Source organism: Tripterygium wilfordii, chromosome 13, assembly GCF_013401445.1.
Source record: "Tripterygium wilfordii isolate XIE 37 chromosome 13, ASM1340144v1, whole genome shotgun sequence".
In the NCBI taxonomy this organism is placed as follows: Eukaryota; Viridiplantae; Streptophyta; class Magnoliopsida; order Celastrales; family Celastraceae; genus Tripterygium; species Tripterygium wilfordii.
This window is the reverse complement of record NC_052244.1, coordinates 12,491,571-12,516,796: the sequence shown is the minus strand read 5'-3', so window position 1 is coordinate 12,516,796 and position 25,226 is coordinate 12,491,571. Positions and strand designations below refer to the sequence as shown.

Sequence of the window (25,226 nt, the reverse complement as noted above, 5' to 3'; positions counted from 1 at the left end):
GTGTCTGTCTCTATGGAGGATAACCCTCTGCAAAACCCTGAAGAAAGAGCGTGAAAAATTGAGCTAAAACTTGGGTTCGGCCCAAACATGGTCTTAATCGGGCTAGAATATGCGTTTGGCCCAAATATACCAGGCCCATATAATAACCGCGAAGCGCGACCGTCTCCATAATACCAGGCCTCTTGAGCAAGTAGACCTCATTTCTTCTTCAGTTCTTTGTATACGTGTCTACCATTCCTCTAGATTCATTGTTTTGCCCGATCAATCTTTAACGATGGTGCTCGAGGTGAAACCCTAATGACTTTTATTTTAATTTTTTTTTATCGAATTAGGGTTTACTGTCATTACCGATTCGCTTTTAGGTTTTGATTAATTATCTGTTATTTCGTTTTCAGGCGACCATGATCTGCATAGACAATTCGGAATGGATGCGAAACGGAGATTACACTCCCAGCAGATATCAAGCTCAAGCCGATGCTGTTAATCTTATATGCGGAGCTAAAACACAGGTCCCACGACTTTAACTCCTTGTTACTATCTGTATTTTTCGTTGTATTCTGTTTGGTTCATGGAAAAATCCATAGAAATTGCAAAATAAGATTTAAGACGTTTCCTAGCTGGATTTGTAATTGAGTGGCGCTTGCAGCAACTAAGAATTTATGCCAAATCGTCTTCCCCTTATCTTGTTTATTAACCTTCCCTTGTTTCGCTTCGCACCTCATCATAGCCCTGAAAAGCTCACTCGGAGTTCTAGTTAGAGAATGGGATATGATTAACTACTTGCCTACTGCTACGTGTGAGTCTTTCCTTGGGAGATCGAATAACTAAACATGTGCATTTCGGGTTTTTTCATATATTGCTTTGGGTTTTTGTGGATTTGTGGAAATACATGGAAATCTTTGCACTCTTGGTTGTTGCTGCTTTGTAAAGCTCTAGATTCCTTATTATTAATTTTCAGTTTTTATCTGTAGATTTTTCTCTTGCTAATTGTGGTTAGTTTGGGATCGTGATGTAAGATATTTTTTTTCCCTGAATGCAAGCAGAAGAGGGTTTGTTTGGCTAATTCTGACGAGATGTATTTGTATACAGTCTAATCCAGAGAATACAGTGGGAGTTCTCACCATGGCAGGAAAGGGTGTACAGGTTTTGGTCACTCCAACTAGTGACCTCGGCAAGATCTTAGCTTGCATGCATGGTTAGTCTCTTTACTTGCCCTTAATCAAACTGACAGCATTTTTTGTCATTTAGTTGGATCATCATTGTTTCCAAAGGAAAAACAGAAATGTGTTATAATAAAAAGATTTGTGCTACTTTTTCGGACTTGAATTTGTAAGCTACTTTATAGTGATCATCCCGTTTTGATTCCACTGCCTATTGGCTTGTGTGGATGGTTCACTTTCCCTGGATTCTTGACTTTCTGTTGTACTGCGTCAATTCTTATTTTCCTTGAATAAGTATTGTAGTGGGACATTACTTGTTACTTAGTTTATCTGATATACCCCTTACAACATATAAAACTGTTGAATTTTCAGTTGTTCCTTTAGGGTTGTTACTAGAGTCTTAGGTGTGTAAACTATGTAATTTATTGTCATTATAAGTAATTTTGCTTTATTATTATCTGTCTTTCCTGTGTGAGGCAAGCATGCTGCACGGTTTTAAAAATTTCAAAAGAAATAGCAGTAAGCATTGATGTAGGTTGGAGTTCTTATCCATCGTAACTGGGTACTGTGACAGTAGTGAATATTTTGTCCTTAATGTGTTTGTGAATTAAGCATTTCTTTCCTTGTGCTATTCTTAAGATGTACTTTTGTAACTTGACATGTGTAAGATGTAGAGGAGGCCCAGTACGTCGTCATTGTTTTTCATCTTCTGTTCTATTAGTTTCTTTTACTTTTGAGAAGTGTTAGAATACATTAACTTTTCTTATGTATCTCTCCACTGGATGATAACTACTGTCTTTCTTGAATTCTCTGGTTTAAATATCTTACTATATATTCTGAATAAATCTCTCCTTCTAATTTAGGCTTAGAAATAGGTGGTGAGATGAACCTGGCTGCTGGTATCCAGGTGGCACAATTAGCACTTAAGCATCGCCAAAACAAAAAGCAGCAACAAAGGATTATTTTCTTTGCTGGAAGGTATACTTTCTGCTATTTTGTGGTTTCATTCTAAGATTTCCCACTCATGTTTTTTTGCTATACTTTGTGCTACCAGTCCCATCAAACATGACAAGAAGTTGTTGGAAATGATTGGAAGGAAGTTAAAAAAGAATAGTGTTGCCCTTGATATTGTTAATTTCGGTGAAGAAGATGATGGGAAGAAAGAAAAGCTGGATGCACTTCTTACTGCTGTGAACAACAATGATACCAGCCACATTGTCCATGTACCTTCTGGTCCAAGTGCTATTTCTGATGTGCTAATAAGGTAGGTGGTTTCTGTATCTTCCCTGACTAAGTGATTTACTTCTTGGTTTAAGTACTTTTCTAATCTCGGATATATATTTACTTTTCATGACAGTACACCAATCTTCACTGGGGATGGTGAAGGTGGAAGTGGCTTCGCTGCAGCAGCTGCAGCTGGTGGTGGCTCTGGTTATGATTTTGGTGTGGATCCAAATTTGGATCCTGAGCTTGCTCTTGCTCTTAGAGTTTCAATGGAAGAGGAGAGGGCTCGACAAGAAGCTGCTGCCAAAAAAGCTGCAGAAGATGCTGCTAAACAGGAAAAAGGAGACGAGCCGAAATCCAGCTCTCAAGACGCAACTATGACTGAAAATACTAGTGTTGCAGCTGCTGAAACTGACAATAAGAGAAATGATCTCGCTGCTGTTAGTATCTGTGTGTCTCAGATCTGCATATAATATTTTATGATTGAACAGCTTTTAAGACCAACCTGCTTGAATGGCTTCTCATTATATTTGAGCTCTTGGTTGTGTCATTTAATGTTGGCATGGGGTTGAATGTCTTTTTTGCTCACACAGGGATACACAGGCTTTTGCAGTTTCATCAGTAATGTGTTGCATTATGACTTGATTTGGTTGAACAGCTCTCTAGCATTTAGGTTTCTTTGGCTATAAAGTACCTTAACCAACTTGCAATAGTGATGCATTTTGATGGTATTGGACTTTGCGTTAAAAATTTGACTTTTGTGTATATATTAAATAACTCGTTTTCAAATTTATTGAGGTTAACTTCCCTCGTCTAATATAAAAATCTGTAGATCTAACTTGCCTTCCCCCGTACCATAGATGGAGGGGATAGCATATCTACAAAGGGAGAGTATGGGCCTTGCCCATAATTTTGTTGAAATATTGTCCATCTGTATGTAATTTTGCTATTTCACCAATTTCATGGGGACATTATATTTTGAAAGACATCCGGGTTCAACATTCGGGTTTCTTTTTCCCCCCTTGTTTGCATGCTTGCATGTTTGGGTGGTGGATGTGTGGGTTGCTTTTGATTACTTCCCTGCTTGTAATTGACCATAAGCATGAGCCATATTAGTTAGTTCTGTGTGAACTGACCTTAGACTGATACAGGATGGGGATAACGCGTTGCTACAACAGGCCCTTGCAATGTCTGTGGATGACCCTGCCACTAGTCATGACATGCGGGACACTGATATGTCAGAAGCAGCCGCAGATGATCCAGAGCTGGCATTGGGTGAGTCGTTATTAGTTGAGTCGATATCTTATGCTGTGTGTAGGTAGATTGTTTTTGTATACATCCTGGTCGTGTGCCTCTTGTGGTGACTGCATGATTGGACTGAGGGCCTTATAAAGAAAAATTGTCTGCTTCTGAGGCAATGAAAAAAAGAAGTATGGACTACTGAGGCAAATGATTTTGTTTAGCACGAGGTAATGCTATAATGATATGAATAGAGAGAGAATTGGCTGTTATTGCAGAGTGTTTTTCTGATAGTGTTGAGATGCCGATCTTGGTTAGAAAGAGAGAACGTTAACACCTATACTGGTTGGAGGTGCATCATTGCTTTTCTTTGTGTTGGTATTGCCATAGGCTCTGAAGTTATAACAAGTGGTACACTGTTAAGAGTCCCAACATCCTTAAGTATTGGAGCCTAATTTAACATTCTCTAGACATAGATTTCGATGTTAGCATTTCCAGATTATTGTCCTTGTTCTGAATATGTTTTCCCACGTGCATGCAGCTCTTCAATTTTCTGTGCAAGACGGTACAAACGATTCAGCAAACCAGGCAGATGTCAATAAGCTGTTGGGGGACCCATCTTTCATGTCCTCCATCTTTGCATCGGTATGTGCGTCTGTCACTTTTAGAAGAAACAAATAAAGAAAAGAAAACCTCAAAAAGTAACTAATGAATTGATCTATTTAAGATTGGAATGTTTAAATATGTCTTTTGCTTTCCTTTTGCAGCTTCCTGGTGTTGATCCAAATGATCCATCTGTCCAAGATTTGCTTGCTTCCATGCAAGGCCAGTCTGAGGTGAGTTTATAATGCTCTTGAGTAGGATAAAGTTTCGTAATTTGTGGTCTTGGGTGAAAATTTTCTAATGTATGAATAAGGGGAGATAAACTGAGACATTGAATTTTTGTAGTTTTATGTTTGAACATTTTTGTTGATCCCTGCTGTTTCCTAATTGCATCATTTTCTATTTTAAGTCCCAACAGAAGAAGACTGAAGACAAGGAGGAGCCAAGTGGAGAGGAGAAGTGATGATCATCTGGAGTTCTCTGAATTTGTGGTCGAGTCCTTTCAAGGAGGCCATCTTACCATCCCCGCTCTTTACTTCTGTATTGAACAGAAGAATCCTGAATCAGGTTTGGCAGTTCTTCAATGTGGCCTTTCCTTTGAAGATTCATTTTCATGACTTTTTTATTTTATTTTTTTTATGTCTTGATAGGGCTTTAGAAGAGCAGTCGTCGGTCATTGTCGTGACAACAAATATGCAATGTCCAGACTTACATTTAAGTATTTAATATTTATGAACTGAAAAGATTGAATGTCTCTCTGTGATTTTTTGAAAATGCCTGTATGGAAAATGGAAATAGGATATAGGGGAATAGTGTCCCCCAAGTACATTCCACTCTTATATATCCCTTTCTTTTTAGCCTACTCCAATTTGAATCAGAACCTTAACGGCTATATTTTAGCTCTAAACCTGACGGAAACATGTCTATTGTTGTTATTTTAGTTGAAAATAATTTCAAGTTTTATAAAAGAAAAATCCAAATGCACGTTTCAGAAAGAAAGCAATGGGATTATTACAAACAAAAAAGTAGAAGATAAGGTTTATATTTACCACTACCAACAACGCCTTATTATCGTAAAATTTTTAAAAAAATCATAGTAAATGTGAGCATAACGAATTCAAAGATATATATACTCTGGTTTGAAACAAGAATTAAATTAATTGCGGCCAAAATGTCAAATGTTTTTGTGATTGAAACATTAAATGTTTTGAATTTATATCTTATGGTCTAGAATTGTCATGTCTCATTGTAATGAATTTAATAGTTGTTTCAAACAAAATATATATCGTTAAATTCGTTATGCTAAATAATACACATTTGAGACACTTAGAAAAAATTTTGGTTTTTTTTTTTTAAATCTGGAATTTTTTTTTGGTTTTGGTACACTGGCCATAATATGCTAAAATATTGGAGTTTCTTCACATTGTTGTTATTATGGAGTATTATTGAATAAAATCAATAAAATAACATTTCCAGAATGACAGCTTTTATCATTATTATAATAAAAATCAATAAAAAAAAATACAAGGCCTTGTGACGGCGGATAAATTCACATTTGTTTTATATATATATATGAATTGGGGAATTTCGTTAAAAGAACAAATGTGCAAGATGGTGGCATTGGCAATGGCGTTGCCTGGTTGATAATTATACTATGTGACAATACAAGCTGGCGATTCACATTACTATTCCTCTTGGTTTCTCCCCACCTAAACAACCATCCAAACACAACACTTCCCTATGTCCAGTATAATTTTTTAGCTATTTTTTTTTATAACATTAGAACGTGTTAATTATGTGTATTTGTTATCCAGACTGTATATACATAGAAACAATAAAATTCAAAGAAAGAGAGGGTGAGGTGAGGTGAGGGTTTCCTAGACGGAGTTAGAGAGATGGAGTCCTTGGTCATGGTGGTGTGTTGTTTTCTGTGGTTGATGGGTTTTGCCGGCGCTAAGTACGTGAAATACGAGACAGGAGCTGGTGTGGTGGAAGGTAAGTTGAATGTTCATCTGGTGCCACATTCACATGATGATGTTGGATGGTTGAAGACTGTTGATGAGTACTATGTTGGATCCAAGCAAAGTATTCAGGTTCCTCTTCTTCTTCTTTATCATTTACATCACTGTGCATGTGTTATCCAACAAGCTAGCGCTCATTCATCTTGTTCATGGGTTCCAAGTGGTTTGTGCTGACCTTGGCCCAACTAACATTCAGACGTGTTAGAAATTCATACCCCCATACAATCAATTATATCGTTTGTTTGCGGAGTTTTGGTTCCCGTAGATGAATCAGATTACTCTCATGGGTTTATTCCTCCTAAGCCTAGCATGTGGGTTAAACCCAACTCACCAAGCTAGGGAAAAGGGATAGGGTTTGCGCGTGCCTAGTATGGCCAAAGTTTGGGTTTAATGGAATGTTCAAAGGGCACGCCTAGTCGCCTACTAAGCTATTCTCAGTTAAAAAAAAATCATTGCAAAGATTTTTAGTGTATCAAGAATTGGAGTGAAATTTTTCTCTAAACTCTCTCTCACACCCATATATATGCTCATTTATTTATTTAATTTTGTGGGTGTAGGTTGCTTGTGTTGAGAATGTGTTGGATTCAGTTGTGGAGGCCTTGCTTCGTGATCGTAATAGGAAATTTGTGTTTGCGGAGATGGTAAATAAACTAATTTCATGAAATTTAATGGAGTTGCCTTTTGTTCTATGTATAAATTATTGGGTTGGGTTTGGTGTAAGTTTGGGTTTGGAGTTGATATTGAAGTTGTAATATTTTTGGTCCAAATTTTTAATAGTCGGTTGGTCGGGTTATTATTGGGCAACCAATTTTTACAATCACCAACCAACCATCTGTAAGTTGGATGAAATTATTGGCTCGACTTTGTGGGTCTGTTGATTATTGACCAATAAAAATAGATTGGTAATGGATCGATTGGTGAGTAAAACCGATCCATTCTCAGCCCTAGGTATAAGTGTCTCGATTTAATTTATGTTGATTTCTGATGTTTGTATTTAACCTAACGTTGGAAGGAATAAAACGGTCTCAACTTAATTTTATCTGTTTGGACTTTGGACGCATTTTGTTCTATGAAAATCCGCATACGTCATGCGTGCGTTGTAATTTCGTCAACAATTCGTTCTCAAAGTAATTTGGGCCGTAAAAAAGCTCAAACTAAAAGAGAATTGAAGCCCAAATTTGATGACCCAAAATTGAGTCCAGCCCAATACACACTAAGGCCGATTCCAGCCCAATCAGAAAACAATATTATTTCTTTTTATTAAAAAAAAAAAAAAACCGGAGCTGAGCGGTGTCTCTCCCTCCCGATTCCCGAATCTCTGTGCCTACTGGCACCATTACTGCAACCGCAAGCTAAAAATCAAGCAAGCCGACGTAAGCCTAACTAGTAGCACGAATGTGCCTTTCGAGCAGCACCGAAGATTCTGCATCAATGTGTTCCACCAGGTAAGCAGTAAGGATTTTGAGATGGAAAAGCGTGTGAGTACAGAAGATCTGTGAGGGGTTCGGAGAGGACAAAGACAGAGAAGAAGAGAGAATTATGGATTTTTTTTTTCTTTTCTTTGGCATGCGTAAGATTTATCTGCTGTTTAATTTAATGAGATTTTCATTTGAATGATAGGCTTTTTTCCAGAGATGGTGGGGAGAACAAAGCCCGGAAAGACAGGAGCAAGTTAAAAAACTTGTACAAGATGGCCGACTGGAATTCGTGTATGTATGCAATTACTGAGCAGATTGTATAATATGTGTTGGGTGTGTGGAAGATTGCACATATGTTGAGGCAGAGAGTCATGGTTGTTTGCATATTGTTTGCAGAAATGCAGAAATGATGTTTGGATTATGCCTGATAAAGCCTCCATGTACAAAATTGTGTGATGTGACTGTGAGATAAGAGAGATCTGAGCGCTATTATTGTTTGTTCCTATGAGAAATATATGTTTCCAAATGCAGAAATGGTGGTTGGTGTATGCATGACGAAGCAACATGTCATTACATAGACATGATTGATCAAACAACCCTAGGTCACCGCATGATCAAGGAGCAGTTTAAGACAGTTCCTCGTGCTGGATGGCAGATTGATCCATTTGGACACTCTGCTGTGCAAGCATACATGCTCGGGGCTGAGGTACATAGTTTCACCATTAGATCCAACTTAATAATCACCAATTTATATCTTTTACCAAAATTGTTTTGGTTAAAAGCATGCATAATTACTCAATTTGGTGTATTAATTTCGAGTTACAGTTTGCTGAAAGTTAAATTTTGGTTCATGACATCAGTTGCAATACTTCTATTATTTACTAATCTGCACCCTTTTCGTCCCTTTACCAGTGAGCAGCATCATCCGGATACTGTGAACATTATTATGCCCAAGGGATGATACATTTGATTATGTTTTTTTACAGCTTGGGTTTGATTCTGTACATTTTGCAAGAATTGATCACCAGGACAGAAAACAGCGCAAAGTGGATAAATCCCTGGAAGTTATCTGGCGTGGTTCCAAAACTTTTGGTTCTTCATCTCAGGTTTCATACAGCAACTCTTCCACTGTAGCTCATTATTTCTTAAAATATTGAATTTTGAGTTCAATATTCACCTATCTGGGACATTTGCAGATTTTTGCCAATGCCTTTCCTAATCATTACGGTCCCCCAGAAGGTTTTCGTTTCGAAGTGGACACTGACTTTGAACCAGTCCAGGTTTAATTAGACATCACTTCTTTTGAATATAATCTGATGTTTTTTTTTGAATGTATAATCCCAACAGTTGCATTTTACACTACAGGACGATGATCTTCTATTTGATTACAATGTTGAAAAGCGGGTTAAAGATTTTCGTAAAGCTGCTAAGTCTCAAGTAAATTCTTAGCTCTTTTTTTTCTTTTAAAAAAAAATTGATTAGTTTACGTGCTCTATTTCCCTAAAGCAGAGACTACTCCAGGTTGTTAGGTTAAGAATTCATTAAGCTAATAATTGATAACACTTATAACCTCTTTATACACAGGCAAAGCTGACGCGGACAAACCATATTATGTGGACCATGGGTGGTGACTTCGAGTACCAATATGCTGAGTCTTGGTTCAAGCAAATGGACAAGTTGATTCACCATGTTAATAATGTAGGGTTTGTAGGAAACATTGACTAAGCCTTTTGAAGTTGGATTACCTGTGCTATTTTCTAATGTTGAGTATATTGGTTTTTGAGTATAATGTTTTATAGTTGGTTTGTGGTGTGCAATAATTGTTACATTTTCTGTTGTGGGATGAAACAAAAATAAAGAACATAACAAGTAATAATCAAAGACAAGTCTCCCATTATCAGATTTTCCGCATTAGTTTTGTTTAGGTAAAGGTAAGACCATTGAATTTTAGGAGTTTCCCACTTGCTTTACATTAAATATAGGGCTTTTTTTAAAATTTGTTCATGTGATGTGCTAGAATGGTGAGGGAGGATTCAAGCCTTCAACTTGTTCGAAATCCTAAGGAGTTGCTATCAATGCTCCTTGTTCTGAATTTAGACTGTTTTCTCAGGATTCTCGAGTGAATGCCTTATATTCTACACCATCTATCTATACTGTTGCGAAAAATGCAGCAAAAGAATCATGGCCACTGAAAACTGATGATTACTTCCCGTGAGCATTTCTTATTCTTTAATTAGTTGGATTTGTCTTTCGTTGATGAAGCAGCATTGTGATTAGCCTCTTGTGTGCTTAATATTGTCCAATTTTTTATTCAGGTATGCAGAGATGGAAAATGATTATTGGACTGGTTTTTTTACTAGTCGCCCAGCTTTTAAGCGATACGTTAGGATGCTGAGTGGATATTATTTGGTAAGACATCAGAATAACTAAGCCTTGACAGATCACTCTCTGCAATATTTTTGCCTTTGTGCTTTGTTACATCCTTTTCTCTCATTATGATGAGGCAATCTGTAGTTTGTCAATTGTCAGATTCACAGATTTTGTTGGCTCAGACACCTAAAACATTCTTGTCTATCCGATCCGCCTGGTCCCACCCAACCAGTGGATATGTGTCATGTGCAGAGAGAATGGCTCCATCGTATTTGTTAAGATTAGTTACTTTTTCATTCAACCCAATATGTTAATTTGTTGGGTTGAGGCGTTTCATGTTATTTTTACATATTCTAATAGTCTTTCTAACATTTGGGCTGGGCAATTTGACGGCCCAACAAACAAGGCCCAACACTAGGTTAGTCTCACATGCCCTCACTTATAGCAACAACGAGGCCCAACACTAGGCTAGTATCATAGGCCCTCACTTGGGAGTTGGGGCAACAACAAACACTCTCAAAGGCCCACACTTGGGGCAACAACAAATGAGGAATAAAATTATTGGGGCTAATGGTTGAACCCAAGACCTCTTGCTGCGATACCATTTTAAGATTAATTACTTTGTCATTAAACCTAATAAGTTAACTTGTTGGATTGGGGCATTTCACATCATTTATATATATTCTAACAGTATTAACTCTACATATATTTTTTTTTTATTTTCAAATATTACTGAAACAGTTCTGGTTTTCTGATATAGGCAACACGGCAACTGGAATTCCTGGCTGGAAGGAGATCTACTGGTCATAATACTTTCCCGCTTGGAGATGCTTTAGGAATTGCACAGCACCATGATGCTATTTCTGGCACTGCAAAACAACTAACTACAAATGACTATACGAAACGCCTAGCTATTGGTGCCTCTGAGGTGGGCAGTTAGAGTATCAACAATTTCTTTTTGTATGATTGTATCTTTGCTCTTCATCTACGGCTAACTTCTCCTTTGTAATCCTTAAACACAACTTCTCATTATAGGCTGAAGTTGTTTCAAGTTCTGCTCTCTCATGCTTAGTTAATAAAAAGACGAGAGGACAATGTGTAGAACCGGAGATAAAATTTCGCCAGGTCCAACTTCAGAGTTTGTTCCTTCTCCTGATAAATAGTGCTAGTATAATTTCTATTCAAAAGACACAATGCTAGTATTAGTATCCTTTCCGATGGTTGATATAAGATTTAAGTTCATTGTGCCTGTTATGACATCATGCCTACACATTCATTATATGGTCAGTGGTTACTTTACATAGAAAGTATCTAATTGCTATAGTTGCTACACGACCAAAACTATTCCTAGCATTTCAGGTGCAAAAGGTGCTAATTTGAGGGTCTTTACTTATTTTGTTCTTCACTGATTATTATTATTACTATTATTTGTTTGTTTGTGAAGCATCACAAAATCAATAGTAAGTTGTTTTTGCTCTGTTGACGCTCATTTTCACATTCTTTTACTTCATTTTTGAACAGTGCTTGTTACTGAATATCAGTTACTGTCCACCAACAGAGGAAGATATTCCAGAAGGAAAGAGTTTGGTAATATATATTTTTCTATCTTTCGGCGATGTTATATTTGCTGGTATGCTAGGAGTTACGTATAATTACTTTCAGGTTGCTGTGCTATATAACCCACTTGGATGGAAACGTAAAGATACCGTTAGGATACCAGTAAGTATAAATATTTCATTTCTGTTGTTGGTGTTATAGAGCTATTGGATCAAATTGTTTAGTATGTTTTACTACATGCATTAGTACACCACGCCTGGGATTTATAAGATGACCATGGTCTATAGTTAACACAAGAAGCTAGAGGTTGTATTTGTAAATATTGTGAATGTGACACAGTGTTGGCTGAGATAGTTTGAATTTGTTTAGCAAGTCCAGTGATTGTTTTGATTTAGGAGGCTATGATTATAAAAGGAAGAAAATTACTGTGATGGTTTGTTATCAGTCTCCAAGCTTCTAATTTCAGAACAGTGACTTTAGATGAAGAAACAATGAGTGACCAAGATATATTTTCCATCAAATATATCCCTGCTGCTTAAGATTTTAAAACAAAAATATCCATCCTTTATGTTTTATATTCTCAGTAATAGAAAATCTGAAGTCTTTTAATGCTATCCATCAATCTTAGTTAAACTCTAAAAGTTCCTCATCACATTATGTCTCCTTGCTGCGAAAAGCAACTGAAAGCCAAGCACTTACTGTCAGATTTCTCTAATTGTACGTACTTGGTTTTTCCTTGATTTAAGTGCCTTTGTGCAAGGCCCGGGCTTTATAGTGACGCAATTTTAATTTTCTGGACTGTGCTATTATTGGGAAAACTGTTGCTTTCTATTGTTTCATATGTTAGGTTATAGTGCATTGAAATTATAATGAAGTTGGTCTTCGCAGCCTTAATTAGTTAAACATTAATAGCTGTATCTTTTTATTGAGTGGTTCTGCTTTCTATTCTTTACTTTCTTTAATTTAGGTGTCAATTCTGGAAATTTAACTCTACCCTTTTTGGCATATTCGTGTCGAAATTGAGAGAAAAATGCTTTCTTATAGAATGTGTATCTGACAATGTGTACCAGGTGACTGAAAAAAATCTTATTGTCCATGATATCTTGGGCAATACCATTGAGACACAATATTTAGATATGGATGAAGTTACAAGAAACTTGAGAAACTTATATTTGAAGGCTTACTTGGGGCTGACGGCAAAGCAAACTCCTAAGCACTGGCTTCTATTCCAAGTATCTGTTCCACCACTGGGCTGGACCACTTACTTCATTTCTAAGCATTCTGAGAATGGTTAATGTCTGATTTCTTTCCTTTACACTGCCTAGCCTTAGGATTATAGTATTTTCATCCATAAAGTATTCATTGTCTCATTATGGGAAGTATGATTATCCGTAAGGTGAACAAGAATTGAAGCATAAGAAACATATTTTTTTTCCTAGTCACTGATCTGTTGTTCTCTGTAGTGCAGAAAATGTAAGAAAAGGTTATTTGTCAAGGAAATCCACTCTACCAAATGATACCTTTGAAATTAGGCCCGGAAATTCGAAAATAGCCACCTTTGAAATTGGGCGTGGAAATTTGAAAATGTCCTTTTCTTCAAGCACTGGACTATTGAAACGGATGCATAATTCAAGAACTGGGGTAAAATTTTCACATCTATGAGTTACTTTTTTTAAGTGGGGAGTTTAGATTCTAGAATTATTTCTTGATCATTCTTTTGAAGGTATATTCTTGTTTTATTTTCGAAACTGGGGAGACCCCAGGACTTTGTGTCAATGACATGGGCAAATTTGCATTTTGAATTCTTAATACATGTCATACTTTGTTTCACGAGCTTTTGTCAAACGCCAGTTTGAGATTGACATGGCCTGCTTCTATAATAGTGAAGCATAAAGCCCTTCTGCTCTGGTTTGTATTCTGAGTTCAAAATATTTGGAAGATTCCACTTTTACAATACTTCTGAAAATTAGTGCCTGATTTAGTTATTGAGAATATTTAAATATGTAAGTTTCCTTTGTTTGTTTTTTTTTTTTTTTATGATGGTTTGCACATTCAATCTTAGACTTAGTAACCTGTTTGTGTAAGCTATGTTAGATAACATGTGAATAGGACTGAGTTGTTGCATCTACCTGGGTCTACATAAACCAGAAGTTTTCAGTAATGGATTCACTTTTTGCCAGGTTGATATGACTGTTGATCAAAGCTATCTTTGGTATGGTTCTTCGGTATGTGATCACTGTGCTTGGACTAGGACTTTGTTCTGAGTTTTAAGTGCTCTTGCTCATTAGTGAACAATATTCTTTGTCTTCTAGTCTTCTGGTGCATATGTTTTCCGACCTGATGGATCTCCTCATCCTGTTTCAGCATCAGTAAGTTCCCTTTTCCCTTCCTATTTTTAGGGAACCATCAAATTTCCAACCTCGCTTAACACAAAGTGTATATAAACTATATCAGAAAAATAGCTCAGCAAAGCTCTGTACCGAATAAGTGAAGTTGGCTACTCAAGTTTCTTTTTTCCATTCCTCTTCCTTTTTTGCTATCTTTCTTCTCTGATCTTTCAGATATGGGAAAACCTGAACTAGCTTTTGCTTTCTTTCTTTCTTTTTCGTGGCTTTTTAGTGGATTCATCTTAATGTATCATACTATCATTTATGGTCTACAGAAATGGAAGCGCTTTCAGGGACCACTAGTCGATGAGGTTCACCAACATTTCTCATCCGACACACAAACATACCAAAAAAAAGACGTTCACCAACACTTCAATACATGGATACACCAGGTCCGGTATATTTATGGCTTTGGTTCATTTATGTACTGTTCTGTGCTGTGATCATCTAATATGCTTATTTGCCTTTCTCGAATTTCTGCAAAATTATTGCTATAGATCACCAGATGTGAGCCTTACAGACGATTTGTGCCTAAGCCTAGTTTCATTATCGGTGGCAATAACAGGCAGACTTTGTCAAACTACCTGTTTGAGAGGGCCCTTAATCTTCCATGCAATATAGCATATTGTAAAATAAAATAAGCTGTAAATTAGGTTCTTTTATTGGTAAATTCATATATTCCTTGATCTGATTCTGCTTATCTTTAGCCTATTCATGATGGTTGGAGTCAGGTGGTGATTGGAATTTAGAGGAAGAATTGGGATCAGTGCATTTTTGGGGGAATGTTTATTTGGTGGATTTATTTGGTGAATTTATGGTGCTCCAGCACTGTCATGTGTGTCTTCCGCAGAATTGAATTATTGGTGATCTATGCACAGGAGCCTTGGTGGAGGTTTTGGGTTCTCCAGGTTATGGTCCTTTAATGGGCTGTGATTATATTAGTTTGTTGTGGTATTCGGACGTGGACCTAATTGCGTTTGATGGGTTGGTTTCTAGCCTACAGGCCATGTGCTTGCTTCTGGTTTATGGGTTGGCTTGTGTTTCTTTATTGCTTTTATTTTGTTTTGGACCTTTTGGTATGGGCTTTGCTCTGTATGTGGGCCTTCACCCTCTGGTTGGGCTTTGTTTCCACTTTTTGGGCTAGTTCTTTATTTGTATTCGTGAGTCTTGGGGTATACCCCTTGTATTTTGTACATTTTTCCCCTTCAATGAATTACTTACCAAAAAAAGTATTTGTTATTAGGTCATAAGACTTTACAGAGACAAGGAGCATGCTGAAGTTGAATATACTGTGAGTCATTAATTTAATTTTTATGAATTTTTGGTCAAGAGAACTTCTGTTTGTAAAACATACTTCAATTTGTCAAATTTTAAGAAAACTACATCTAAGCAAGGAAGTTTTACCTCTCCAAACTCGAAAGACTAATTCTGAAAAGTTCTATTCTGAAGATTGGACCGATTTCTACTGAAAATGGCATCGGGAAAGAGGTCATCACACGAATAAATGCAAGCATGGCCACTGACAAGGTGTTTTATACTGATTCTAACGGAAGGGACTTTCTAAAGCGGGTAATTCTCTTGATATTCATGTTTGGATATCATAATATTTCTACAAATCCTTTGCAAATGAACATGACGTTCTTCTGCTCTCTTTTTTTCCTTGCTCTTGCATAATTTGGTAATACATTTGCAGCAACCAAGTTGGACACTTTTTGAACCTCCTGGTTTTTCCATGCTGGCAAGTGATCCTTAATGAAATCTCTTACATAATTATGTAAATTTCACCTACCATTTTTATCATCCATTTTCTACTGGATAGTTTGAATAGTTAACAAGTGAACATGTGGCGTAGTGGTAGAGTTGCAAGGTGCTACCTAGAGGTCACATGTTCAATTCTTGGAAACAAACTCTCCACATATTATGTGGGGATAAGGTCTGTGTACATCGTGTCTGTCCTTGACCTGCCCACTACGGGAGCCTTGTGAATGAGATTTCTTTACCTATGTTTGAATAGTTAGTTCTAGAATTATCTAAATTTCACTAATCATTCCTCTTTTTTTTTTTTAATGTTTGTTCACCATCTACATGCGATTCTCATTCCACACTATACCAGTAAAAATTTTCATCATGGTAGTTTGTTTCCATTAGAACTTTGAATCATTGATTGTCGTTTTGCAGGTTCGAGATAGTAGAACAGACTGGCGCCTTGAGGTTGACGATCATGTTGCTGGAAATTATTACCCGGTAATTTTACTATTCTTTTTCTACTTATTATATATCTGTTGGAATGTCCTAGAGATAAATACATCATCAATTCATGTGGTTGAGACCTGCAAGGATGTCGTCCATACAATTTATGTGGCTGTTGTCTTTGACGTTTCCAGCATTGCTAGGCAAGCATTTGGTAGAGCTTGGGACACTCAGAATGCTATTTTTATTTCATTTGTTAAGTTTCTGTTACCTCAATACTAAGGGAATTACTTTTAGTTTGAGCTGCATTAGTCTAAAAGTAGCTTTTTTGGGCTTTTAACTCTTGGCCTAGTGGTTGCCTGCTTCTTAGTACTTGAACCAGGGTAACATTCCAGGTTCAGGCCCCCTTGCACACTAATAATCATAATAGAAAGAACATTACTTATCAAAACAAAATTCACTTTTCAGAAATTTCTTGGTGTTTTGTTGTGTTGAAAGATCAGGAATTTGAACTACATAGATGCAATGACTTTTGGCTGCTTGTGAATTTAATCTATGCGATAGAGGACAATGCTGATGACTATAGAGTTGAGGACATGCATTGCATACATAGCCCTGGCTTAGAATTGTATTATTGACATACGATGCACATAGTGGTAAAATACACAAAAAACACTTATGTTTTAACACATGAGGAAGGTCAAGCATAAGTTTCTAGAGCGAACAGTACGTGAATAGTGGTTAGTTTTTGATTCTTTAAATGCTAATATCAAAAAAATTGTTTCATTTTAAAATGGTTAAATAACTTCCATGTTGTGGCTCTTTGTTAGCATTAATCTTCTGCTTTTTTTTACAGCTTAACCTTGGAATTTTTATAAAAGATGACAAATATGAATTATCGTTCTTGGTCGATCGTGCCAGTGGAGGAGCCAGTATAGAAAATGGAGCAATAGAAGTGATGCTTCATAGGTTCAATTTCTAACCTTAAGTTTTCCAATATCTAACTAGGGTCTACTACAATTATTTAACCTGTGGACTGATTGCCACTCTACTACACTAGGCGTACAACTCAGGATGACTCGAAAGGAGTGGCTGAAGCTCTTGAAGAAAATGTTTGTGTTGGAAATACTTGTGAAGGAATAAGGGTAAAATCTTATATATGCCAACATGCTTATGTTTTAGAAGCTCAGGATGAAAGCTTCTCATCCACATCCAGGGGCGGACCCAAGGTTTATTGTGAGTGGGGGTCAAATTTATACTTGTTAGGAATTATGATAGAATTTTGAAACTCAGCGGGTACATGTGAACTTTTTTTTAAAAATAAAATATAGGTATAATTTGCTATATCATTAATAGAAAATTTTCTTAGCTATGCTTGGGTCCGCCCCTTTCCACGTCAGTTTTTTTAGTTTCTGGATGCATCAGTTTTACTTGCCCCTACGTACTGTCTGCATCTTTGCTACTGAAAGCCATTTTAAAGTGTTTTTTACTTTGTCATGATTCCTGGAACCCTGATGCTGTTTACCTGATGAGTGTGTCCTTGTTTCACTTTGAGAGTATAAAAGCTTGCTTTGCACATCCTTTTCTTTCCCTGATAAATCAGCTGACTTTTTGTGTAGATTCGAGGTAATTATTACTTGAACATCAACAAACTAGGGGATGGTGCACGGTGGCGCCGAACAACTGGCCAAGAAGTTTACTCACCTCTCCTTTTAGCTTTCACACATGAGGTATAGCTTGATTGTAGTCGTGGAGTGTATCATTTACCAAGGATATTAATATGATAGCAAAAATTTCTTCCAGAATTCAGAGAACTGGAAAGTGTCTCATTTGACCAAAACAACCACTATGGATCCGGACTACAGGTTGCCACTTAATGTTGCTTTGATTACTCTTCAGGTGAGCATTTTAAACCCCGCACTTCAAGTGCCAGTATCTCCCCCTCGCCTTCTTTCTCTAACTCTAATGCTAGTTCTACAGGAGTTAGAAGATGGAATTGTGATCCTCCGTTTGGCACATTTATATGAGGTAAATCAGCATACCAAATGCTCCGAGTAAAATGGAAAAAAAGAAAAGAAGAAGAAACTAAATAGATTGGTCGCTGAATTGTTCTGGACAGCCAATTTTTGTTTTTAATCTAATTTTGTTATCATCGACTTTCATGCCCTAAATTTGATTAGGCACATGAAGATGATCAGTATTCGAAACTGGCCAGAGTCATACTGAAGAAGATGTTCGCTAGAAAAAGGGTATGTATTGCTTCTACATCCATTCCACTTCTAACTACTCATTCTTGCTAATTTTGTTGTACAAAAGAAAAGGCACACATTGTGTTTTGCAGAACGGAGTGGTGGCTGGTACTGATCATAAATGTTTTGTTTTGTTGCGTTGATTGGTGTTTGAACTTCCAGATTAAGAAGCTGACGGAAACAAGCTTATCAACAAACCAAGAGAAGTCAGAGATGAAGAAACTGGAATGGAAAGTTGTTGGGGACAATGGAAATGATCCCTCTCCGGTTAGAGGCGGCCCTGTCAATGATTCGACTCTTGTTGTTGAGCTTGGTCCCATGGAGATCCGCACATTCGTGCTAGAGTTTGATTATGCCAAGCAATAAATGGCATCTTAGTAATTTTGATTAATGAAGAAATTTTGATCTTGCTACTTGCTAGTATTGCCACGACAAAGCTTGCTATAAATTGGAACAAATTAAGTTTAAAATTGATGCGCTCGCTCTCTCTCTACAAATTCTCTCTGGAAAGCTCTCAAAATTTTCCTTGGCAATATGGGAAGGAGTTGAGATTCGACACTTCTCTTCCTCTCCAAATGTGGATCGGCCTTTTTAAATTTGTTTTGTGATAAATAAGTTCTATTGTTCGATTTTTTTACCGGTTTGGATCTAGATTTCTTTAGTTGTCGTGGTTTTATTGATCACTTGTCTTCAAATGTGGTCCATCGACACAAATCTATGGTGTAAATTGATGGGGATTTTAGATTCGGTGGAGATCAGTCTTTTCAACATCAAATCTTGATGAAGGAGAAGTCAAGACAATTGATCTAGGCTAATTGTGTTATTTTTTTTTCTTAGTTTGTTAGTTTGTTTAGTCTGTTCGGGTTCATTTCGGGGTAGTTTTGTCTTGTTCATCCTGATGTTGTCCAAATATATTTTAGTGTTGTTTTTTTTGTTGTTCTTGGATCGGACGTATATTTTTTTAAGCTTGGTGTTGTAATTTCGTAGGCTCCTAACACCATATTAGTTGTAACTTTTGCTTTCGGATGAATGAATTGTTGGGTTTTTCTTTAAAAAAAATGGAATAAATTCGAATTTTTAGTTATTCAGTCGATTCAATAGTTTGAACATTGTATTAAGGAATTATAACGTGTTAATTATGCATTAACCCTTCCCGATACAGTTGAAACTACAATCCCAACGCGGGACCATCGCCCGGGGGGCCACGTGTCTCGATCTCTTCCAATCCTCCGACCCACCTTCTACGCCTCTTCGGCGATGGTGATTCTTGCTCTCTTTATTTCCTCTCCTTTTTTCTTCCTCTTCTCCTTCGTCTGCGCTTCTAAGCAACTGAAATGGCGTCTCAGAACCATAATCCTCCCAAAACGACGTCACTTTACCCGGACGTGATCCAATCAAACACGGACGCCTCAATCCATTATTCCTCATCTTCCTCCTACTCCAACCTTTACCCTACAATCGACCCGCAGGACCTCGTCGAGAACCTATTCCCTGAAAACATCCATTATAGAATCCCCAACGAAGACCCACACTCGCCCTCAGCACCACCAGAGGCGACGGAGGAGCTCTTAATCAGAATCCCTGGCGCCATTGTTCACCTTATTGACAGATCCTACAGTGTTGAGCTTGCTTGCGGAGATCTGTCGATTGTACTCCTCCGCCAGGATGGTAACGTCGTTGCTGTCCTCGCTCGTGTTGCTGACGAGATCCAGTGGCCGTTGGCGAAGGACGAGGCAGCCGTTAAACTCGACGGTTCGCATTACTTCTTCTCCCTTCGCTTGCCTAAAGATCACGGATCGGGATCTGATTCCAGCGACGACGATGGAAAGCGTAAGAAGAGCAAGAAGAAGAAAGAGAAGAAAAAAAAGGACGAGTCGGATGGTGATATCTTGAATTACGGATTGACAATTGCGTCAAAGGGGCAGGAGGGACTGTTGAAGGAATTGGATGAGATTCTGCAGTACTACAGCTGCTTTTCAATCCAGAAGGTGTCGGAGAAGGCGAAGGAGTTGGATGATTCGGTAGCAAAGGAGATGACACCAGCGGACTTGAAGACTGGGGAGAAGAAAGTGATAATGGAGGGGAAGTGTGCTGCATACTGGACCACGCTAGCGCCCAATGTGGAGGATTACAGTGGCACTGCAGCAAAGCTGATTGCTTCTGGTTCAGGGCAATTGATAAAGGGTATTTTGTGGTGTGGAGATGTGACAATGGATAGGTTGAAGTGGGGAAATGAGGTTCTGAAGAAGAGGATTGGCCCCAAGGAGAATGCCGAGATCAATCCAGATACTTTGAAGAGGATTAAAAGGTATTCTAAGGGAATGTTACCATAAATTTTCATTTGTGGCAGTGCGTTTGGTGTTATTTCCATTTGGCCTTTTCTGTGATTGTTTGTGCATGTGCCTTTCATGTTGTTCTCTTTCTTTCCCTGCGTTCTCTATGCATATTTAGGAACATTTTCTGCTAATGGAATTTTTTGATTTCAGAAAAATTGTGTAAATCATAGAAGGATATCTGATCATACCATTTTTTTTCATTAAAGTATTGCCCTTTTTGAAATAAGGTCCTTAATCCAGTATACTGTTATAGAAAGTCAGAGATGCTGATTTGCTCCGGAGCGGCAGGGCAACAACTTGGATTTGTACGTTAAAGTACTCCATTCGATTGAGCTCAGAATGATATTTTTTTTGGTTAAAATGTACAGGGTTAAGAGAATGACTAAAATGACAGAGAAAGTAGCAAATGGAGTCCTCTCTGGGGTTGTGAAAGTATCTGGAATCTTCACAGGTTCTGTTGCAAACTCAAAATTGGGCAAAAAGTTTTTTGGCCTCCTTCCCGGGGAAATTGTCCTTGCATCCCTGGATGGATTTAGTATGTCTATGTTCTTAAACTCTGCAATTTTATATTTGAAAGATTTAATATGATATTTGCTCTCATTTCAGTGTTTGGTGTCAAAATTATGGTGTTATCCTGAAACCCATTACTAGCCTATTGATCACTATAAGTTGGGTGCCAAGTTAGAGACAGTTGCTGAACTTATAAGTCTAGCTTTTGACTGACACACAGAAATATATGAGCTTGGAAAAGTATCATGATGTTTAGGTACATGAAAGGCATCACACGTGTCATCCATGGCTAAAAGAATCACATTCAATTATGAATGATTCTAAATTTGAAGTTTTTGAGCCAATATGTTGAAATGCTGACATGCTAATCGCTGAACATTTCATGCAGGAACTTTTATGTTTAATATGGGGTTTTTCAATATTATCTTAAATAATATTTTGGCAAGAAATCAGTTTTTGGGATTACAACGTGGATGTTGTTTCACATGGCTAATGTTCATCCTTTTGTCATACCTTCATGTGTCTTATCTTTCAAGATATATGTAATTCATAATTTACCCCTAAGGGATTCATTAATATTGATATTTGATTTATCTGGGCTTCCCATGCAAACTGGTGCATGCGCTTGAAAAAGTTGAAACATTCTTTTAATAACTGTTCAGATAGTTGAGTGACATTGGATGCGTTACTTCTTGTGGTGATTAATTGTACAGCTGAAGCCATAAAGGTCATTAAATCGTAGATATGATTGCAATACTCTTAGTCAAAAAGAAATGGCTAATTTTGTTTGAAACCTATGATTAACTGCACCTGCAGTTAGATTTTCTTTCCCGGGTGGCAGCTATTAGCTCTCAATTCCTGTTTGTCGCTTTCCCCTTTCTTTTCTCATCCTTGCATGAAGTTCTTGAGGCCTTATTTGGTTTCTGATCTCTCCTCTCTGTTCGTTTGTAATTTTGTAATTTGAAATCCCACTCTTATTGTCTGCATTTTTTTGTTCCACCTTACCTTATTTAACAGTTTTTATTCCTTCAATTTACATTATTTATAAACTATCCTATTTCCTTGTGAATAGACAAGGTGTGTGATGCTGTTGAAGTAGCAGGAAAGAACGTTATGTCAACATCATCCACCGTAACAACTGATCTCGTCTCCCACAGGTTTTCACTGGATCCTTAACTCTGCATTACCAGTAGCAAACTAGCAACAGTTTGACCAGCAGAATGATTTCCGCTTGCTTACAACTGACAAGCAATCAAAATACGTGTTTTCCTTATGTAAACTGAGCAAGTTAACCCTGATTTTGTCTGCTGGTGCTGATGGACAAAATGACGTCCATTTGCTCAATGCTGCTTCAAATTCAGAACCTATTTTGTGAATCTGTAGATACACAAAAGACGAGAGGCATAAAAGATGTGACATGCTGATACATCAGCATAAATTATTTAATGATGTGAATTACCCTAACCCAACAAGTTAACTTATTGGGTTGAATGACAAAGTAACTAATCTTAACATAGCTGAAATCATAGTTGTTCATTGTTCTGCAGGTATGGGGAAAAAGCGGCAGACGCTACTAATCAAGGGCTTGATGCAGCAGGGCATGCTATGGGCACTGCATGGGCTGCATTTAAGCTCAGAAAGGCACTTAACCCAAAGAGTGTTATAAAACCCTCCACTCTAGCCAAGTCTGCTGCAAAAACTGCTGCTGCTGAGTACAAGGCTAAGAGTTCCAAGTAATAGCTGATTGGCATTGTGCTTCTAAAATCCAGATTAGTATTAGTTGAGCCATCACAAGTAGGTACCGCCCCCTCTCTCCCCTAAAGTCATGCTTATATATGGGAGTTGCTATTTGTTGTTGTAGATATCAATAAAATCTATCGAGATGTTCTTTGTAACTGATTTTATGGACATTTTTTTAATTGAACTGGTACTCATGAATTGGGTCATAGAACTTCGTTTCAACATGTAGTCGTAAGTTGGTGGAAAATCTGTTGTTATGATTTAAAAAAAAAACCCCTTTTCCCCATTCTTATCTGTTCCATTGACGGAAAGAACTAGAAAGTCTACTGCCCCCCGCTAGCTCATTCTGAATGTATATGGTAATGCAGTGATTTTTTGAGCCCTCATGATGCTCTGGCTTTCAAGTTTGGGGTACTTACATGGCTTTTACAGTTTGAAATGCGTCATTGAAAATTCCATAAATTGTTCTCTCCTTTGGTACTTGCCAGTAAAAATTAGGTCAACATTGTTTTCGTCAGCCGATTTTTTGGAACTTTTTTCTCCAGATTTTCTTTCCAGCCGGCAGCCAGGGAAAGAAAAAGTATATATTTGGTAATGCATGGATTGTCATTTTCTACACGACTCCACCCCTCAATGGCCGTCACTTTCTTGAGAAAATGGTTTTGCTCATTTGTTTTATGGTCTGCTTGGCATTGAACCAACCAATAACAGCTGTGTGGTAGGCTATTGTCTTTGAGAGAAAATGGGCCCCAATTTCCAAACCATCCAAAACAATTTGTCTTCAAAGTTGCCATGCCTATACAACAATTTAGGTCAGGCACTATGACTGTGTCCGCGTCTGTACTATATATATGGAGGCAGCACCAACTTGGAAGTTTCCATTGGTTCCTTCTAGGTTCCACCATCAATTTTCATTGATGCCGTACTTTTTGAAGTTTTTGTAGTGTATATATATATATTGTTTTATATTACGAATCACATAGTGAAACCACACCCAGTCATCATATCTAATTGTATCTCCAGTGGATTCTTTGTCTCATTATGATACCATATATTTATGTATGACTTTGTGGCCAAGAGATGCTTGCAATCCCTCCTTGTGTTGATGTGTAAAAAAGCCCTGCGATTGGCATCAAGAATCAAATAAAGGGTGTGTCTCTACTTATCTTTTTATTTGACTGGCCATTATTCCATACAAACATGCATCTTTATACCTCTTTGGTCTTTTCCCCCTTATTCTGTGCATCTGTTTCTATGATTGACCTATATACATATCATCGTACATTTAGGCTTTTGGCCATTTTGTATCACTAAGCTCAAACTCCCCGTCCGACAGGTTAGTTAGGCTGAGATCCAATGCAGATCATTTGAAAATAATGGGATCATTTTACAATCAAACTCTGATCTTGGGCGAGATTCTTTACCCCTAAATCCGGAGAGATAACCAACTAAGACCTATGCTATTGCCAAATAGTTACTAGTGGTGGTGATTCGAAAAATAATTGGCCTTATTCGTGTAATGGAATAAAATATTTACAGTCTAGATTTGCAATATCCAGGAAACAGTGAAATAACCATATCTTACCCTTCAAGTAAGGGCAAGAGGGGGGTTAAAAGGATACTTTTGACTCTTGAGGAAGGAAAGAGGAGATGCCACTTGCTATACACATGTTTGATTGATGATATTGTTGTCAAAGGCAATATCTGAAGGGGGATGTATATTTTTTATTAGGCACTAAGTAGTGTTGCTTCAAAGGCAAACTAGAGCCTCAACAACTCCTAGTGACCCAATTAATGTTTATAGTATGGGCTGTACATTTCTAAGGGTTGTTGGATTGTGAGGTGGAGTCACAAAAGATTTGTTCTAGAGGATGAATCCTCCAGCACTATAAGTCAAGCCCAGATACTCGATAGTGCATGCACCACGCTCCCCCCATATCTTCATATGATTCGTCATCTACCAACCCAAATTGCACAAAATAAATATTAAAAGTTAAAAACTCTCTACTTTTACTTTCCCAGTTTCCGTTAAAAATTCAGCCCAAACATTACAAATCAAATTGTTCACTTTGGGTCAAAAACTCGCACGATTTTGTTCTTTTTGAGTCGTGGCCATTGACTATTAGTCTTAGAAAATATGTTGGTTGTGAGAAAGAGACTGGATCGTTGAATATATGCCACTACTTGGTTATTAGAAGGGTATTTGAGGAGATTATAAATAG

At 37.5% G+C, this 25,226-nt stretch overlaps 3 protein-coding genes across 7 annotated transcripts; all 3 read left to right on the top strand.

Moving 5' to 3' along the window:
* The first annotated feature begins 139 nt into the window (after positions 1–139).
* LOC120012909 (26S proteasome non-ATPase regulatory subunit 4 homolog) lies at positions 140–5,083 on the top strand. 3 transcript variants are annotated; one of them, XR_005471306.1, is made up of 11 exons: positions 140–286; positions 396–509; positions 1,090–1,195; positions 2,024–2,138; positions 2,215–2,424; positions 2,518–2,824; positions 3,536–3,659; positions 4,165–4,268; positions 4,391–4,459; positions 4,636–4,793; positions 4,877–5,083. XR_005471306.1 is itself a non-coding variant. In XM_038864470.1 (10 exons), the coding sequence occupies exons 1-10, from the start codon at positions 275–277 to the stop codon at positions 4,687–4,689; spliced, it is 1,215 nt and encodes a 404-aa protein (XP_038720398.1). In that variant the 5' UTR covers positions 140–274; the 3' UTR covers positions 4,690–4,850. The 3 variants fall into 3 exon arrangements, 2 of the variants coding, with proteins under 2 accessions (XP_038720398.1, XP_038720399.1); XM_038864470.1 differs by lacking the exon at positions 4,877–5,083 and having other exon boundaries at positions 4,636–4,850; XM_038864471.1 differs by lacking the exon at positions 4,877–5,083 and having other exon boundaries at positions 4,645–4,835.
* Positions 5,084–5,791: 708 nt separating this feature from the next.
* LOC120013618 (alpha-mannosidase-like) lies at positions 5,792–18,915 on the top strand. 3 transcript variants are annotated; one of them, XM_038865493.1, is made up of 29 exons: positions 5,792–6,319; positions 6,805–6,888; positions 7,868–7,956; positions 8,197–8,371; positions 8,652–8,771; positions 8,862–8,945; positions 9,031–9,102; positions 9,250–9,363; positions 9,776–9,876; positions 9,981–10,074; positions 10,796–10,963; positions 11,071–11,160; positions 11,557–11,622; positions 11,698–11,754; positions 12,663–12,882; positions 13,061–13,233; positions 13,773–13,817; positions 13,905–13,961; positions 14,255–14,371; positions 15,223–15,270; positions 15,429–15,548; positions 16,158–16,223; positions 17,026–17,138; positions 17,230–17,314; positions 17,789–17,899; positions 17,973–18,068; positions 18,150–18,197; positions 18,350–18,418; positions 18,581–18,915. In XM_038865493.1, exons 1-29 carry the CDS (start codon positions 6,122–6,124, stop codon positions 18,782–18,784), a joined length of 3,084 nt encoding a protein of 1,027 aa, XP_038721421.1. In that variant the 5' UTR covers positions 5,792–6,121; the 3' UTR covers positions 18,785–18,915. The 3 variants fall into 3 exon arrangements, with proteins under 3 accessions (XP_038721421.1, XP_038721420.1, XP_038721419.1); XM_038865492.1 differs by lacking the exons at positions 5,792–6,319; positions 6,805–6,888 and adding an exon at positions 7,541–7,692; XM_038865491.1 differs by lacking the exons at positions 5,792–6,319; positions 6,805–6,888; positions 17,026–17,138; positions 17,230–17,314 and adding an exon at positions 7,646–7,692.
* Positions 18,916–19,573: 658 nt separating this feature from the next.
* Positions 19,574–23,290, top strand: LOC120013619 (protein EARLY-RESPONSIVE TO DEHYDRATION 7, chloroplastic-like). Its single transcript, XM_038865495.1, has 4 exons — positions 19,574–20,726; positions 21,123–21,289; positions 22,337–22,421; positions 22,812–23,290. The coding sequence occupies exons 1-4, from the start codon at positions 19,753–19,755 to the stop codon at positions 22,999–23,001; spliced, it is 1,416 nt and encodes a 471-aa protein (XP_038721423.1). The 5' UTR covers positions 19,574–19,752; the 3' UTR covers positions 23,002–23,290.
* Positions 23,291–25,226: the final 1,936 nt, after the last annotated feature.